This window comes from Panthera uncia, chromosome D1, assembly GCF_023721935.1.
Source record: "Panthera uncia isolate 11264 chromosome D1, Puncia_PCG_1.0, whole genome shotgun sequence".
NCBI lineage: Eukaryota > Metazoa > Chordata > Mammalia > Carnivora > Felidae > Panthera > Panthera uncia.
In genome coordinates, this window is record NC_064808.1 from 25,955,630 (window position 1) to 25,973,899 (window position 18,270).

The following is an 18,270-nucleotide window of genomic DNA, read 5'->3' on the forward strand; positions in this document are numbered from 1 at the left end:
ACTATCACTGTCCTCAGCACTACAGCAAGGAAGCAGTTTCCAGGGTATAGGGCTTGCTAAATTATCTGGAGTGGGTTTGGTCTTCTAGAAGTGACACGCCCCCCCCTTCCCCACTCCATTTTCCTAGTCAACTCACTAGGGCTTCATGGTGGACTAAAGAATCCACCTAAGACTGTATAATCATCACAGTCACACTTTATTGAGCACCCACTGTGTGTCCCAGGTACTGCTTGTACATATTTTCATCAACTACATCAACGCTGTGAAGTAGATATTGTCTTCATTTTATAGAAGATTGAAGTTCAGAGAGGTGATGTGATTTTCCCCAAGTCGCAGACTCCTGGGTTCAAACGTGCATTCAGGCTACTATAACAAAATGCCACAGACTAGGTGGCTTAAGCAACAAACATTTATTTCTCACAGACGTGGAAGCTGGAAAGTACAAGAGCAAGACTCTGGCATATCTTGTGTCTGGTGAAAACCCCTTCCTGGCTCACAGGCATCCATCATCTGGCTGTTTCCTCACATGGTGGAAAGGGCAAAGGAGCTCTCTGACCTCTCTTTTCTTCTTCTTCTTCTATTAATGTTTATTTGTGAGAGAGAGAGAGACAGAGCATGAGCAGGGGAGGGGCAGAGAGAGAGGGAGACATAGAATCCAAAGCAGGCTCCAGGCTCCAAGTTGTCAGCATAGAGCCCAATGCGGGGCTGGAACTCAGGAACCCTGAGATCATGACTGTTAGGATGTCCTTGGAACCACAGTAGAGGGGACGGCCATCTTGCCAGTGCAACCCAACGAAAAGCCCCTAGTAGCGTGCCAGAACCAATTGGAAGTCAACCAATCACCAAGCGACAGCACGTCCTGATGAGAAAAAGGCCCACCTGGACCTAAACCCTGAACCACTGCAGCTTAAAAACCCCACCCCACCCCCACCACACCTGGGTGTGACTCTCCCTCTCCCTCCCTGAGTCACAGAACCTCGCCGGAGACCTTAGTTCCCAAATAAAGCCTTTGAGTGCTAAAATTTTTTAGCCTCTGACTCCTATCTTTACCCTGCCTTACGCCTGACCCTAACATTTGGTGCCGAAACCCGGGGGGAGGTAGTAGCTCGCCTCCCTTGGCTGAGCTCCCTCCTTGCCAAGCCAGAGGCCAACCACCTACTCAAAAGCGCCTACAGGAGCCGGTAAGTAGGACAGACCCCTCCTTCCCTCCTCCAACTATGGTTGACACCCACGAGAGACGTCTCGCAAGTCAGCCTCCTTTCCTCCACAAGCCGCAAGGCCCGCATGCCAATAGGCCCCTTATTGCAGCGAGAGGGACGCCTCGCCCTGCCATGCCAATGGGGAGTACCGAGTCTAAACCGCCTCGATCTCTTACCCCCCTCCAATGTCTGTTAAAACTTCCGGCTCCTGGGCTTACAAGGCGAACTTCGTTGTAACCGACTCATCTGCCAGACTATAAATTAGATACAGTACAAATTAGATAATGATACTCAATGGCCACCCGAGGGGTCGTTACAATACCAAATCTTAACCGATCTGGGCAATTTCTGCCATTGGCTGGGAAAACAGGGAGAAATACCCTACGTCATGGCCTTTTGGGACCTCAGGTCTCGCCCCAACCTATGTTCCTCCTGCCCCTCTGCATGTATGCTCCTTGCCCGCCCACAATCCCCCGACGACCCCACCTCACCAACTTCCCCCATCTCTGACCCGTTAGAGGATCTAGCCACGCCGCCCACCGGCTCTCGCCCCCACTCCATACTCCCAACCCCCAGCCGTCCCGCCCTCACCTCCCATATCATCCCCAACTCGTGCTCAGGCCCCTCCCAGCGAACAGAACCCAGCGGCCATCTTACCTCTCCATGAGGTGGCAGGACCTGAAGGCCTGGTTCGCGTTCACGTCCCCTTCTCCCTCCAAGACTTATCTGCCATTGAAAAGTGGCTAGGGTCATTCTCGGCTGACCCCCACGCAATACATTAAGGAATTCCAATACCTTGCCCAAGCCTACAGTCTCACATGGCATGACATCCATGTAATCCTCACCTCTACCCTCACCCCTGAGGAGAGGGAGCGCATCCAGGCCACAGCCAGGGAATATGCAGACCAAACCCACATGACCGACCCCACTATGCCTGTCTGTAGGGGCCGATGCTGTCCTGGAGGCCGACCCCAACTGGAACTACCAACATGCAGGCTATGGTCACCTGTGCCGGGACCAGATGATCCAGTGCCTACTAGCAGGCATGAGGGCAACCTCAAATCAGTAAATTTTAACAAACTTCAAGAAATAATACAGGACCCCAATGAAAACCCCGCAGCCTTCCTTAGCCAGCTCACAGAGGCACTTACCCAGTATACCAGACTAGACCCTACCAACCCCGCTGGGGCCACAGTATTGGCCACCTACTTTATTTCCCAATCAGCCCCTGATATTCAAAAAAAAACTAAAAAAGGCCGAAGGTGGTCCTCAAACCCCTATGGCCAACCTGGGAAAGATGGCTTTTAAAGTTTTTAATGGCCAAGAGGAAGCTCAAGAACAACGGCGATAGGCCCGTCTCCAACAAACGGTACAATTACAGACCCCAGCCTTGGTAGCTGCCCTGAGGCCAGCCACAATAAAGCCCTCTGGGCCATGGCCCCCTCCAGGGCCATGCTTTAAATGTGGCCAAGAAGGCCATTGGTCTCGTCAGTGTCCCCATCCCAAAAAGCCTACCAGTCCATGCCCATTGTGCCAGCAAATGGGCCATTGGGAATCCGATTGTCCTAACCCAGGGGAGGACAGACTCGCAACGCCCCCACATGGCGAGGCTTCACCCCGATTGGACTCTGCCTTCCAACTGCTGGAGATGGAGGATGACGACTGACAAGGTCCAGACTCAGTAACTCTGGTGACCCACACTGAGCCCAGGGTAAAACTCCAGGTAGCGGGTACGTCCATCTCCTTTCTGTTGGACACGGGGGCTACCTATTCTGTCCTGCTGAGCTATTCCGGCCCCACCACGCCGTCCTCCGTTTCGGTCATGGGCATAAATGGCACCCCCTCCATTCCCCCATGCACACCGGTACTCACCTGCTGCCTGGATGGCTTCCACTTCTCCCACTCCTTCCTAGTCATCCCCTCCTGCCCCGTCCCCTTGTTGGGCCGAGACATCCTCAATAAATTAGAAGCCTCAGCAACCTCCCTATCCGCCTTACAGAGGCAGATCAACTCCCTAGCACAGGTCACTCTACAAAACCGACGAGCCCTACATCTCCTGACAGCAGAAAATGGGGGAACATGCCTGTTCCTGAGGGAGGAATGTTGCTACTACCTCAATGAATCAGGCTTAGTTGAAACCAATATAGAACACCTAAAGGAAATCCAAAAAACTCTATCCGCCAGCCCAGGATCCTCACACCCCCTAACCTCCTGGTGGCAATCACCCCTCCTAACTTGGCTCCTCACCATAGTCACCCCACTAGTTGCTATCTGTATAATACTTCTGCTCTTACCTTGTTTTCTCCATTTCATACAAAAACGAATTCATGAAGTTTCCCAGGTTGCATTTCGCCAGATGGTGGTCCGGCCCTATTCCCGCATTCCAACCTCAGACCCCACATACCATGACGTCGCCCTTACACCCGCAGGAAGCAGCCAGATCAGATCCGTCGCCCATTATCACCAATAAGAGGTTGGAATGTTAGGATGTCCTTGGAACCACAGTAGAGGGGACGGCCATCTTGCCAGTGCAACCCAAGGAAAAGCCCCTAGTAGGGTGCCAGAACCAGTTGGAGGTCAACCAATCACCGAGCCACAGCACGACCTGATGCGAAAAAGGCCCACCCGGACCTAAACCTGGAACCGCTGCAGCTTAAAAACCCCACCCCACCACACCTGGGTGAGACTTCCCTGACCTTCTCTCTCTCTCTCTCTCTCTCTCTCTCTCTCTCTCTCTCCCTAAGTCACAGAACCTCACCAGAGACCTTAGTTCCCAAATAAAGCCTTTGACTGCTAAAATTTTTTAGCCTCTGACTCCTATCTTTACCCTGCCTTACGCCTGACCCTAACCATGACCTGAGCGGAAGTCGGATGCTTAACTGAGCCACCCAGGCCCCCTGAGCTCTCTTTTCTAAGGGCACTAATCCCATTCACGAAGGCTCCACCTCCTGACCTAATCGCCTCCCAAAGGCCCCACCTCCTAATGGCCTCATATTGGGGGTTAGGATTTTAACATATAAATTTGGTGGTGGGGGGACGACCACAAACATTCACTCCACAACCTCTCTGTTGTATTCCAAACCACAAGCACTACATGGCCCTAAAAGCCATCTGGAGCCAAGGCAGACATGGGAAATCATGATGTGCCCTTCACGAGCCTTGGAACCTGGGGAGGCTGTGATCACCAGCAGCGTGTCTAGATGCAGAGCTGAGGTGCTGAGCTGTCTTACTCCTCCGGCAGGCCATGGCTGAGGAAATGCGGCAAACAGTAACCCGCGTAGTCCCGGCACCTCCTGGCTGAAGAGGGCTTTGGCGATGGAAAATCATAACCCCCGACTAAGGGGCGGCAGCCTGGGTTAGAGAGTTTAAATCAGAGTGTTGGGAGGAACCCTCACCCCACTGTGCCATGTGTCTGTTTTTTTTTTTTTTTTTTTTAAGCTTGTTTAAGAGAGAGAGAGATGGAGGGAGCAGGGGAGGGACAGAGAGAGAGGGAGACACAGAATCCAAAGCAGGCTCCAGGTTCTGAGTGGTCAGCACAGAGCCCGATGTGGGGCTGGAACTCACGAACCGTGAGGTCATGACCTGAGCTGAAACCAAGAGCCTTAACGGACTGAGCCACCCAGGCATCCTGTGTCACGTGTCTTAAGGGTGACACTCGTGTGCCTCCTTCTCCTGAGAGTGGAAGAAGAACTGCCCTTTTGGGTGAGTTTGGAGAACGGACCAGGTCTGTCTTTGGCCTGCTCTTCGCTGTGCCAGTAAAGGCTCTTTCTCTGTGGACAAGGCCCTTTCCCATAGGGCCTTGCGCCGGGTAGGTGAGCTCAGCTGAGGGATGTAGTTCTAGTAATCCCACCTGGCTTCCAGACCTCAAGCCGTGTCCTCCAAAAGACCTTTAGTAGCAAAGAGGAACCCGTGTGAGCATCTCTCTCACTGGTTCCAAGTGCAGGCAGGGAGCTTGGGTCTTAGCAGTTGAATCCCTCAGGGGTACCTGGGTTGCTCAGTCAGTTAAGCATCTGATTCTTGATTTCGGCTCAGGTCATGATCTTACATTTCATGAATTCGAGCCCCACATCAGGCTCCACACTGCCAGCACAGAGCCTCCTTAGGACTCTTTCTCCCTCTTTCTATGCCCCTTCCCCTCTCACTCTCTCAATCTCTCTCTCTCTCTCAAAAAATAAACAAATCCAAAAAAAAAAAAGAAAGAGATGGAATCCCTCAAGCCCCAACAGGATGGTTCTTAATGGGGAATTTGAAAGGCAAGACAGGTGACACTAGAGCTTTAGAGCCCAGGGAGGGGAATGTTCTGTTTAAAATAGATGAGGTAACTAGGGGTATCTAGGGGCATCTGGGTGACTCAGTTAAGCATCTGACTTCGGCTCGGGTCAGGATCTCACAGTTCCTGGGTTTGAGCCCCATGCCGGGTTCTGTGCTGACAGCTCAAAGCCTGGAGCCTGCTTCAGATTGTGTCTCCCTCTCTCTCTGCCCCTCCCCTGCTCGCTCTCTCTCAAAAATAAACATAAAAAAATGTTTTTAAAATAAACATAAACCTGTTCTGTTTTTTCATCACCAACTTGACTTTCCCAGATGTTTGCAGGAATAATTTGTGGGGTTTTGCCGTAACTACTGAGGTTATTACCCCATATAGACTTCGCTGGGATTTATCTCAGTGTTTGTTCACTGTGGCACCTGAGTTTTCTTGTTGTGTGGTTGTTAGAGGAAACCACCTTTCTTTTAACCTACCATTTGTAATGTTATGATTGTCTTATAATTAAGCCACCCAGTATAAAATCTGTTTAGATTACCATGGAGTTAAAATCTGTAAGCTTTTTCTCTTTGAATGGATACATAGGAGTAAAAATGTGATTGCACTGCATCATTTAAAGAACATAATGCAAAATCTAAGGATCTTCAACATAGAATAAAAGAGTTAACATTACTGAACATGTTCTATGGCAGAGTACTTAGATTGTCTCATTTAATCTTACCAATTCAAGGAGTAGGTATTGATGAGGTTTTAGGGGTGATAGCGGGGCTCATGGGGTCCAGAGCCAAGGACATCTTTGGTGCAAAAACCGTGACTTTATTAAACCACGAGGACAGGAACCATGGGCAGAAAGAGTTGCCCAGGGACATGAGGAGAGACTGGTTATATACTATGGGGCTGGGGGAGGTAAAATCCAGGGGAAGTTTCCAGTGAGATTTTCATAGGTTAAAGAAGACTCCCAAGATAGTGGAGGCCTAGCTATTGTCAAACTAAGGTGGTTTTCCCTCTAGCAAAGCATTAGCATTAAGACCATAGGGAGTTCCTGGAGAAACATTTTACTCTGCCAGCTTCAAGTATTTGTCAATGGGCTGCAGGTTATAAGGTAATTTAGTTCTATCTGCCATTTCCTTCTGCCTTTGTCCCCCACATCAATAGGAGGGGTGATGGAGATTTAGGTCCTGCAGGATTATGATCTCTATCAGTTAACAATTTGTTTTCCCCCTTTCCTTTGTTTTTGGGCAGCCAGGAGTGCCCGAGAAATATCACACATATTCCACCTGGGGTGGGGGTCAGGGGAGGGGGTGTGGCGGTGTTTGTGGCTGTCAGCTTGCCTTATGCTCCTTCATCTGGTACCATTATTATTCCCATTACATAGATAAAAAACTGAGGTTCAGAAAAGTTCATCCACACAGCTGAGTACACAGTAGGTCCAGGGCTTGGTCCCAGGTCTGAGTCCAAAACTCTGGTTCTCACCACTACTATGGTTCTGTAGAGGTGGGGGGGGGGGGCGGGGAGGAAGTTTTCTCTATTCTCTTAGGTTCAGTAGTTGGATCGTGTGAATTAAACTGGGAAAAAACAGATTAACAGAAAAGATTTATTATGCATGCACATGGGGCCTCACAGAAAAGATGTGAAAACCCAAAGAAACATTTAGGCTTGAGAGCTTATAAGCCATTTTAACAAAGGGTGACAAATTGTGGACAAGAGACAAGACAAAGGAAAAGGGGATTGGGCTTCTAGAAGTCATAAATTGTAGGAAGGTAGATATATGGGGGAAGTTTACCAAAGGTAAGGGTTGTGTAGTAAGATTTGTTTATGCAGGCTCTTGTCCGTGCCATCTCCAGTGATAAGAATCGTCTCTTCTTCCTGATATGGGAAAGGGGAGGAGGATACCTTCACAAAGGGAAATTTATACCCTGCTTTTAGGCAGAAAGGGAGAGTACAGAGTTTCCCCTGTGTCTGCTGTTCCTCAATTGCCTTCAGTTCACAATAATCCTTATGCCAAAGTGGCATGTTTTAGAGTGCTATATTCTGGTCCCCTTCAGTTCCCCAAACACGTAACACTGTTTCAAAAGTTCTCGAGTATTTATTAAGTCTATTATATGTTCAGTATTATAAGGCTGGATTCTTGCCCTCAAGGAGTTTACACTAAGTATAGGAAGACAAAGCTTTCAGCTTCAGATAGGTCCCTCAGTGGGGACAGCTGCTCCTTACACTTGGACAGTTTCTAAGCTTACAAGTGCTTCACACACACCATTCTGTCTTCTGTCGGATTGCCACAAGCAAGTGAGGCAGCCTGGTTCTCGTATTTCTGTTTTACAGAAAACTGTCTTAGAAGTCAAGCAACTTACCCAAAGATCTCCAGCCTGGACATCTGTCTCCACTGTTCTGCTACACACACACACACCTATATACAGCATCTGTATATAGCCATTTTTGCTAATGGAGCTGGTACTGACTAGCCAATCTAAACTGGCCCCTACATACCAATAATCATTAGGTGGAGGCTTTGAAGGAAATTTATCCCCCCCCCCCCCGCAGTCTGTGGCTAATACAAGTTACTCATGTATGTAAATGAGCTGGACAAGTCCCTTGGACAGTACAGGTCACTTTTTTTTTTTTAATTATTATCTTTTTTAAATGTTTATTTATTTTTGAGAGAGGGAGACAGAGGGTGAATGGGGGAGGAGCAGAGAAAGAGGGAGACACGCAGTCTCCAGGCTCTGAACTGTCAGCACAGACCCTGACACGGACTCGAACTCAAGAACCGTGAGATAATGACCTGAGCTGAAGTCAGGCACTTAACCCACTCAGCCACTCAGGCACCCCTACAGGTCACTCTTAAAGAGAGTGAGCTATTTGAGGTGGGATTTCCTATGGGCAGTTTGCTTCCTGTTAGCGCCTGGTAATGTGTCTGGAAAAGAACTAAACTGCATTTCATTGAAGACCTACTGCCACTCTATTACAAGTCTATACCAGAGTCCCCTTTTCCAGAATCTTCCACAACCCTGGGAAGTTTGGCAGAAACATCGGTTGGTTTTAACAGCCATTCCCAACCATCTTCTCCTTTGCCTCCCGTAGGATAGATGTCAACTCATTTCCCCAGATACTTTGCAGAGAGGGTGGTAAGGGAAGTCTGCTGTCGCAGCGGGCAGGTTTCTAGGAAATATTATTTTTCTCCCTATGAAAGGAGAAGACTGAAAAATGTATTCTCTTGCAGTTCTGGCCAGCTCCCTGCTTCCTGTTTTTGTCTGAGTTTCTGATGACATGTGAGATGGGAGCTGGAGCCGGGGCCGCAATAGCGGCAAAGCCAGGTTTGCGGAACGTAGGGGCAGTGGGAAGAGTCGAGGGGCGGAACCGGAGGGGGCGAAAAAATTGGCTGGCGTGTGGTGGCCGCGGGGCGCAGCGGAAACCCCGGGGGCGGTAGGGCGGCGGATTAAGGCGCGCCTGCCGGTCACCGCTGCTAGTCAACCCACTCCTGCTCCAGGGGCGAGGCCAGTCCTCAGTGGGAGGGGCACGTTCTGGGGCGTGGCCAGCCGGCCCGCAGAACCCCGCCTATTCGGGGGCGGGGCTGGTCGAAGGGGTGGGGCCGCGCTCCGCCGGGGCGTGGCCTGTGGAACCTCAGAACCTGACGACTCGGGGTTGGGGCGCGCGTCTCCAGGCGCGGGGTTCCTCCCACGCAGCCTCCCATTCAAAAGATGCCGAAGGGGCGGCGAGGCGGCCAGAGCCCCACCATGAGCCAGCGGCCTGCTCCGCCCCTCTACTTCCCGTCCCTCTACGATCGCGGCGTCTCCTCGTCTCCGCTCAGCGACTTCAACATCTGGAAGAAGCTTTTCGTGCCGCTGAAGCCTGGCGGGGCGGTGCCGGGGGGACGGTCCCTCCCTCAGGCTCCCCTGCCGCCGCCACCCGGCCTGGGGCCCCCGGGCGAGCGCCCCTGGCCCCCGCCCTGGCCTTCCGGCCTGGCCTCCATACCCTACGAGCCTCTGCGCTTCTTCTACTCGCCACCGCCAGGGCCCGAGGTGGCTGCCTCGCCCCTTGCTCCCTGCCCCACGACTCCCCGGCTCGCCTCCGCCTCCCACCCCGAGGAGTTATGCGAGCTGGAGATCCGGATTAAGGAGCTGGAGCTACTCACCATCACTGGGGACGGCTTCGACTCCCAGCGCTGTGCGTGACCTCCTTGGCCGGCCTTGACTCGCTCCCCCCTTGGCTCCATGCCTCCCAAATCCCCTCCCCGGCAATGTGGCCACCGGCTAAGACTTCAGTCCAGATCTCAGATCGACAATCCCCGCCCCCAGCACCCAGATTCACTCCTCCTGGATTTCAACCGACGCCCTCCCTCATCACTGTCAGGATTTCGTGAACACTCTTGTCCCAAACTTCACCCTCCCTCCATCCTGAGCCCTTTTGGTAATCTGGACTCTCAGCCTCCAAACCTCCATCCACCACCACCCCATCCTGCACTTGACACCCCCTGCACCATGACTGTCCCGTCCCCTGTGGTAGTAATATTACCATCACCCGCCACACACAAACCCCTTCCTTTAGAGACCTGAGCTTTAGTGTTTACCTCCAACTGTGGTCCTCCATGTGAGGAGGGGGAAGCGAATAGCAGTTGGAGTGTCCGTAAGTAGAGGTGGGAATTGTGCAAGACCCAGAAAGCCCAAGGACAGTTCACTGAGGGCCTCTGGGGCCCTCCACTTCTTAATGCTGGAAGGTAACCTCCCTGTGAACCCTAGCCCTGGCTCTGGTAGTCCTCTCACCAGGGTTTTGGACCCTAGATGTTACATCTAAAGTCTTAGGGCTCTGGACGAGGGCAGACCAGGTGTGCTCTGATGTGGGCAGGATTCCTCTAGCATGCAAGCTGACTGATTGTTCTCCTTGAAGGGTAAAGTTAAATTTGATTCTACTCAGCACGAGGACCTCTCACACTGTAGAATATTCATTAGCCATAGGCTGTTCTGCAGACTGTCTTTCTATCACGTGTTCCGGCTAAGGCTTGCAGTTCAACACTGGAGGAGGGAAGATTGTTCTAGAAGGACTATCCCCGCTATTATAAACAACCACACAGGTTAAGTTGGCTCCCCTGCCACACACGGAAGGGGAGTATGAAATAACCTAAATGTTTAGGTTAATGTGGCCATGAGAATGGTCCCCAACTCGTCAGGCACCCTGTAAGGTCCTCTTCCCCAAAGGCACGGAAAAAATCCCTAGAAAACAGGCTGAGTCTTGGACCTCTTTACTACATTTGCTCCACTTAAACATGTTTTGGCTGTTAGGGGTTTTTTCCTACCCATGTTGGGTTCTGGGTTCATGCAGGGAGCACACAATTGCGTCCCAGAAGCTTACTTTGGAAGTGTTAGAAGAGCCCTTATCTTTACTACAGCCATGTTTGTTTTGCTCTCCTGCAGATAAATTCTTGAAGGCACTGAAAGATGAAAAGTTACAAGGACTGAAGACAAGGCAGCCTGGAAAGAAGTCAGCCTCTCTCTCCTGAGGATCTGCATCCCAGAGCTAGGGCAGCTGCCTCCTTAGGTGTTAGTGCTTAGATAATGTGTCCCATTTGTTGTCGTGTCAAAGATCATTATTTTCTGTTCTGTATTTACTGCTGTTCCCATTGCTCCCAGAATGTACTCCATATACAGTGCCCACTTGTGTGGTAAATCTCTTGGTTTGTCTGCTCTCTGTGCTGCTGCTGGGGGAGCTCTCTCACAGGGTCTGGAAGCTGCTGCCCAGCTGGCATTCAGGGGACCCCCCCCCCAACACCTCCCAGTGGAGGGAATTGGGAAAGCCAAGGGCAATATATATTTGGTTGTGGTGCCCCTACTCAGAAAGGCTCTTTGAGGACTGGAACAGATAGTTGGTTTTCAAACAGCTTTAGTCCTGGGAAGTGTTTTGTTGGATAGCTTTTGGACCACAACACTCTTTGATGATCTGATCAAAGCCATGATCCTTCCTAGAAATTCACGTGCTTATTATGTACCAGGTACCCTCCTAGACTCTTGGGATTGGGAGTTGGGGAGACACAGACAATAAATATAATATGGTATCACAGATAACCTGCTAAGGGGGAAACAAAAATAGTAGGGCAAGGTTGGTCAGGAGGGTCAGAAGAAAACAGGGTGGCATTTCAAATAAGGTTTCTAGAAGAGGTAACATTTAAATAAGGTGTGAAGGAAGTTGAGGGTGATAGCCATGTGGCACGTGGGGGAATGTTCCAGGCACAAGGGCCAGTGCAGAGGCTGAGGCTGGGGGCATACTGGGATGTTTTAGGGTCAGCAAAGAGCCCAGATGGCTGGAGCGGGAGGACTGAAGGGAGCATGGTAGGGTTGAGTGCAGAGGGTCCTTCCACATGGGACTTTGCAGCCATGGCAATGACTCTGGTTTTACTCCCAGTGGAGGATGTAGTAGTTAGAGGTTTTTCAGCCAAGTGATAGTGTCTGACTTGTGCTTGTAAGAGTAGACTAAGGAAAGAAGCAGGGAAAGCAGGAAGAAGGCTGTCATAATAATCCAACTAAGCAAGAAGTGATGGTGCAGCACAGTGTGGCCCCGCCCCACCTGTCCTTTCCCCCCTGCTAGGGCAGAGGTGTCTATGGCTTGTGGCACCACCCGTGAGGCCAGGTGCTGTCTTAAGGCAAGGAGGAGCGAGAGCTCAGCGACACAAGCCCACAAATAAAGAATATTTTAGGAAACAAGTCTTCATCGAGTGTAACATTTTGATGCTTGGCATCTGGATTTCCTTGTGCCCTCACTATGCCTGCAGCCACTGTGGAACATAGCCAAATATTTGTGACGTTTGGGCTTTGCGCAAAGAAAGGCATCTTAGAATCAAGTGAAGGAAGTGTCGAGGAGGGGGCGTGGCCAGCTCTTGACCAATAGCCCTGAGCCTGAGATTCACTCTTGGACTTGGCAACAAGGATTTAGTGTTGGTGATCTTGTCAAGAGCAGTTTCCGTTGAGTGATAGGGGTTTAACGCCCGACTCGAGTTGGTTTAAGAGAGAAGCGGGGGAGATGAATTGGAGACCATAGGTAGAGGAGACTCTTCCGAGGTCGTTAGCTGCCATGGAGAGCAGAGAACTAGAGCAGAAACTGGCAGGGCAAGCGGAGTGGAGAAGGCTTTCTTTATAAAGACGGGAGAAGTGACTGCCTGTGGTCGGGAGGGAGAAAAAGTGATGATGGAGGAGACGAGGAATTGCTGGAATTGTGCCTGGAGTGGACAGATAGGTGGGACCTATTTCTGTACGTGGAGCAGAGATGGTTCATCGGGAATCACACCAGGGCCCGTCTGTGGTGTGAGGATGCAGATGCGGGGAGATGGGGAAATGGCTGGTAGGAGCCAGGAAGTTGCATACACAGGCCCAAATGTTCCAGCAGTGACCAAGTGTCTGAGGACGCAAATGCGCATGCCTGCAAGGCCCAGCTGGGAACCGTGGAAGAGCGTGCAGGGAGCTCCGTGGAGACAAGCCAGCGGCGGTGCGTGCCGGGCAGCCGATCCCGAGTTCCAGCGGCGTGTTGCCCAGGCAAGAGGTGAGCACTGTGTCAGGTGAAAATTCCTGGCTTCTAAATCTTAACAGCGAATTCAAATGGTTCGAAAACGCAGTTGCGGCCGAACAAAGGCTGGTGGGTCCCGCAGTTTGTAAGCTCTGATCCACCGGTAGGAGTCCTCTTAACCCTGGGCAGGGATTCCAGGCCCTACTCCCCTCCCCGGGAAGAAGGCAGATTTCTATTGCCCCAAGCCGGTTGTTGCTGGAGAAGCTCCCTTGTTCACCCTGGAAAAATTCAGGCTGGCAAAGCCAGTGAGAAGGGCTGGAGAATTTTAATGAGAGGGTGGGGAAAACCAAGGGCAATGTATCTAGTGGGGGCCTGTTTCCCATCCCCTCCCCCATCCCAGTAGCTCTCGCCCCCTGAGGACCCCTAACCACTCACCTCCTTCCCCACCACGCTCATAAGATTGGCCACCTATTTATTAATTGCATACCATGTGCCAAGCACAGAGAGACAATTGACATGAACAATTCAATCCTCACCATCGCCTTGTGGAGTAGGCACGACACTTGGCGTGTTTTATAAGTGAGGGAAGAGAGGCTCCTCCAGAATAAAATGGAATGGAAGAGACCCCTCGCCAAAGAAGAGGATATTGGCAGATGAAACGGACAGGAGTCCTGATTGAGAGGACAGCATATGCAAGGAATAATAGATGAAGGCAGTGGCGTGCCGGAGCCAGCTTGAAAAGCTTGTGAGAGCCAATTGTTAAAATTCAGGAATTTTGTAAAGCTGGTTGTTAAAGACATCCGTTATTAAAAAGTAAACTGCATCAGGGCGCCTGGGTGGCTCAGGCGGTTAAGCGTCCAGCTCTTGATTTCCAATCAAGTCATGATCTCATGGTTCTTGAGATCGAGCCCCGTGTCGGGCTCTATGCTGACAGTGCGGAGCCTGCTTGGGATTCTGTCTCTCGCAAAATAAAGAAATGAACATTAAAAAAATTAAACTGTTTCAACTCACAAACTATATTTACAACTAAGTTTAATAGAGATTCAAAATCCATCACTTCCTAATTATTTTGCTACATTTTACAACTAGCTATGTTCTTCAGGCTATGTCTATTTGCACCACTATAGTTGGTGGAAATACTATATAACGGTGTAATGTGCATTACTTCCTGATAATGTCATGTTGGTATTTTGATATTGGCCATCATGAGAGTTTTTACACCGTGGAAACTGGTGAATGTAGAAATCAGGTTTGTTCCTACCCATCTCCACTCCCCCAAAGTGTTGGTTGTTGAACATTTACTAGCACACCACCAGATACGAAACAGAAGTACCACTTTGTTCATAACTGAGCTAAATAAAGAGAAAGCTGCTCTGAAGCATTTGAAGTTGGGCTGAAGGTATAAACGAGGCTTCCTTCTTCCTCTGGCCTGATTGGCCCACTCCGTTGTAAACATGACAGAGGCAGGAAAGAAGCTCCTGGTCAGGCCTGGCCACAAAGGCTGTACCCTGAAATAAATAGGCTTTCATGGAGCACGTGTGTGCTGACCTAAGATCTAGTAAGCCTACCCTCTGGTAACATGGGGCCCAAGGAATGTTCTGGACTCTGGTCAATCAGATTAGTGACTTCTACTTTCTGGTAATTAGGGTACAGGGAATCTAGAGGTAAAATACCCTGCAGGTGGGGGACTGAAGTCCCTCCTCTCCAGTGGTAACTGTTTTGAGCAAGATAGAACATGGAACTTTATTGAACATGAAACCAGCTGTATATACCGCACCCCCTTCATCACAGATCTGTTAGTCCTGAGGGAAATACAAAATTTAAGTGTAATGGGAAAACCTCCCACTTCTTTATGCAAGTGATTTGTTCCCCACTCTACAGCCAAAGGAGTCAGGCAGGATCTGGGCCCGCAGGAGCCTGACTTCTAGGAAGAGAAGGAAGAGAGAGCCTATCACCGCTTTAACGTTTTCGCGGGAAGCGAACATGGGTGCTTCCTGGCATACCCGCCTTTTCAACAGTGTCTTGATTTTGTCGCCAACCAGATCTGTGGCCTTGAGAAAGTCACCCAACCCCTCTGAACCTGTTTCCTCATCTGTAAAATGGAGACGTTGCTCTCACAGGATGGTTGGTGGGGGTCAAGAAATAAGGTGACAGATGTGAAGCTACCCCCAGTTGGGAGGAAGGTGAGTCTTTTTTCTTGAGAGGGCCGACCACATTTCTTCCAGGCAGCACCCCATCGCCCACAGTAGACAAGCCAAGGGCTCAGCCTCTCTGCAGGTGGGTCCTCTGAGGGAGGGCTGTGGCCACCCACCACCCGGCGCCTTCACCTTCCACACCAGGGAGTCAGCTCACACAGAAGGTGCGTGCGCAGCGCCTGGAGGAAACAGAACTAGAGGGGAACCCGAAAAATGAATCCCTGAGCTGAGAATCCACCTATCTCAGGGTTTCTTTTGGTTGTGGGGTAGGGGGTGTGGGGGGAACAGAGTGGCTCTAACTAGCTTAAGTAACAAGAGGGGCTGACAGGGAGGTTCTCTGGTTGCAAGCAATAGAAACTAACATGAGAGAAATGTTAAGAAAGGAGGCATCCAGGTCTCTAGAAGGAAAGGAACGCGGTGCTGCCAGTGGAGGGCTGCACTGCAGCTTTCGATCCTCAGAGAGGAAATGTGGTTGGGGCTCCACCCCGGCTCCAAGTCCATCTCTGTCCATGTTGGGGAGGGAGGGGTGGCCAGGCTCCTGTGACAGCAGCCCCCTCAAGCACTCAGAGTGGGGGGACAAGCTGCGTTCAAAGACACCACATGTCTCTCATGGGCCTCATGCTGATTGGTGCGTGGCCTCTTATCTCTTCCTCCACATTCCTGCCTCGCCCTCCTCGTAAAGTAACTCCTCAGTGACTCACACAGCCACACTGGGCTTCCTATTTGCAACCCACAGCAAACGGTTTCCTAGTCCCAGTTCCTAGGAGTTATGTCACAAGCTGGGGGAGAGGGGGGCCAGAGCGGCGAAGGTCACACAGTCAGCAGGGTCCGGAAGGAGGATTCCTCTGGAGGGAGGAATCAATCAGTATCAGCGATTCCATCTGTCCATTCACAGACTCACCGAGGATTATTAATCTCATCTCAGAGTTGATCTGAATGCAGCTGGTTCTGTAACTCTGAACACTGCATATGAATTAAGCCTGCATTCATTTTACTCCTTTGTTCATTTATTCATCCAAGCATTCTTCCAATGAAGCAGGTTCTTCACTTTCTCTGAGCCTCTTTTCTCATCTGGAAAACGTGCATAATACCCCCTGCTTGGGGTTGTTTCAAATGAAGTGAGATAACGTGTGTAAAGCGCTCAGCTCACGACCTGACACCACCATTTTGCTTGGTAGGGTTTGCTGGGCACATTTTGCACCCGGGTTTCTGGTCCTTAACACAAAACCCTCCTGTTTCTCTCATGGTGGGACCCACTAGGTGGCAGCCCGAACTTAGAAGTGGGAGGGAAAAGACCCCCCGCCCCCCACCCCCCTTTGCTTTCTAGTCCTCTCGCATCCAGAGCTGACATGTATCAGCTTGTTCATTAGTATACAGGAAAAAATCTAGTTTCGAAACCTGTGAGGAGGAGGAGACATTCGGCCATTCACTGCAAAAATAAACACAGGTGCAGGCCGGGGCCTTTCTGAGACGCTGCAGGCGGCTGCCGGCTGAGAGGCACATTTTACTCATGTGGGGTGGGGGTGGGGGGATCTCTTTTCAGAACCAGTTGCAAGGTGAAAAGTCCGGTTCACATGAATAGAAGAAGCTAGACTGAAAACTCATTAACACTTATTGTCTGTGTTGGTCTGCCGAGGCTGCTATACCCAAATTCTGCAGATTGTGGGGCTTAAGCAAGAGATGTTTACTTCTCACACTTCTGTAGGCTGGGAAGCCCAAGCCCAAGGTGCAGGCCAGTTCTTGTTCCTGGTGAGAGCTCTCGTCCTGGCTTGCAGTTGGCTGCCTTCTTGCTGTGTCCTTACATGGCAGAGAGAGTTCTGGTGTCTCGTCCCCTTCTTATAAGCACACTGATCCTATCTTGGGGATCCCACCCTCATGATCTCATCCAAATATAATTACCTCCCAAAGTCTCCCTCTCCATATACCAGCACATCAGGGATTAACATACAGGTTTGGGGCGACGGGGGGGGAGGGGGGGGGTTGGGGGGAGGGTGGCACAAGTCAGTCTGTAGCATCATCTACAGTGTATTCCTAGTTATTCCTCCCTCCTGTCATTTATCTACCTAGTTCCTATTAGTCATATATATATATATATATATACACACACCATCCAACCATTAATGGATGACAATAATAAATAAATAGGCAGATAGACAACAGTCCCTAAGTAAGTACATATCTCTATCTCTACTTACATATAAATAAACAAACATAAATATATATAAATACAGATATTTATCTCTTGGCTGTTGTCTATCTATTATCTGTTATTATTGTTATCCATGAATGGATGGATGGTCTAGACCTATGCTGTCTAATAGAACTTTCTGCAATGATAGAAATGTTCTGAGTCTGTGCTGTTTAATAGAGAAGCCATTAGCCACATGTGGCTGTTGAGACTTGACATGTGGCTAATGCAATCGAGGAACTGGATTTTAAATTTTATTTCATTCTAATTATTATATTTCTGTATATTTTACTTTTTATTATTTTATTTTAGAGAGAGAATGAGCCGGGGAGAGGGGTAGAAGGAGAGAGAGAATCTTAAGCAGGCTCCATGCTCAGTGCTGAGTCCAATGAGGGGCTCGATCCGATGACCCTGGGATCATGACCTGACCTGAAACCAAGAGTCGGACATTCAACCAACTGAGCCACCCAGGTGCCCCATTATATTTCAGTTTAAATAGCCACATGGGTTACTGGCTACTGTGTTGGACAGCTCAGATCTAGACAGAGGTATATAAATAGATAATAATCCATCATGCTCGTAGGGTGTCATGCAGGTATAAGCCAGGCACTTTCTCCTTTCAGCTCTATAGTCACATCATAAACTAGATCTTCTCTTCATTTCACAGATAAGGCTCAAAGAGGGGACATGACTTGTCCAAAGTAACTAGAATGAGGTAAAAGTGAGGTTCAAATCCAGGTCTGAATGATTGCAAATCCTAAAATGGGGATCCCTATACCCATGTGGTAACAATGGTCATGGCATAGATTCAGAGCTACAGTAAAACCTTTAAAAAAGATTTTAGTGTCCTCTTACTCCATATGTAGCTTAAAATGAAGACAATTCTCCCACTTCCACCCCATGGCGACTACATTACTTTTTTTTCCCTAAATATCAAAT

At 49.9% G+C, this 18,270-nt stretch overlaps 1 protein-coding gene across 1 annotated transcript; it reads left to right on the top strand.

The window, feature by feature from the left end:
* Positions 1-9,075: 9,075 nt before the first annotated feature.
* CD1H11orf91 (chromosome D1 C11orf91 homolog) lies at positions 9,076-11,125 on the top strand. The gene is made up of 2 exons (XM_049648513.1): positions 9,076-9,624; positions 10,869-11,125. The coding sequence occupies exons 1-2, from the start codon at positions 9,159-9,161 to the stop codon at positions 10,952-10,954; spliced, it is 552 nt and encodes a 183-aa protein (XP_049504470.1). The 5' UTR covers positions 9,076-9,158; the 3' UTR covers positions 10,955-11,125.
* The last annotated feature ends 7,145 nt before the right edge of the window (positions 11,126-18,270 follow it).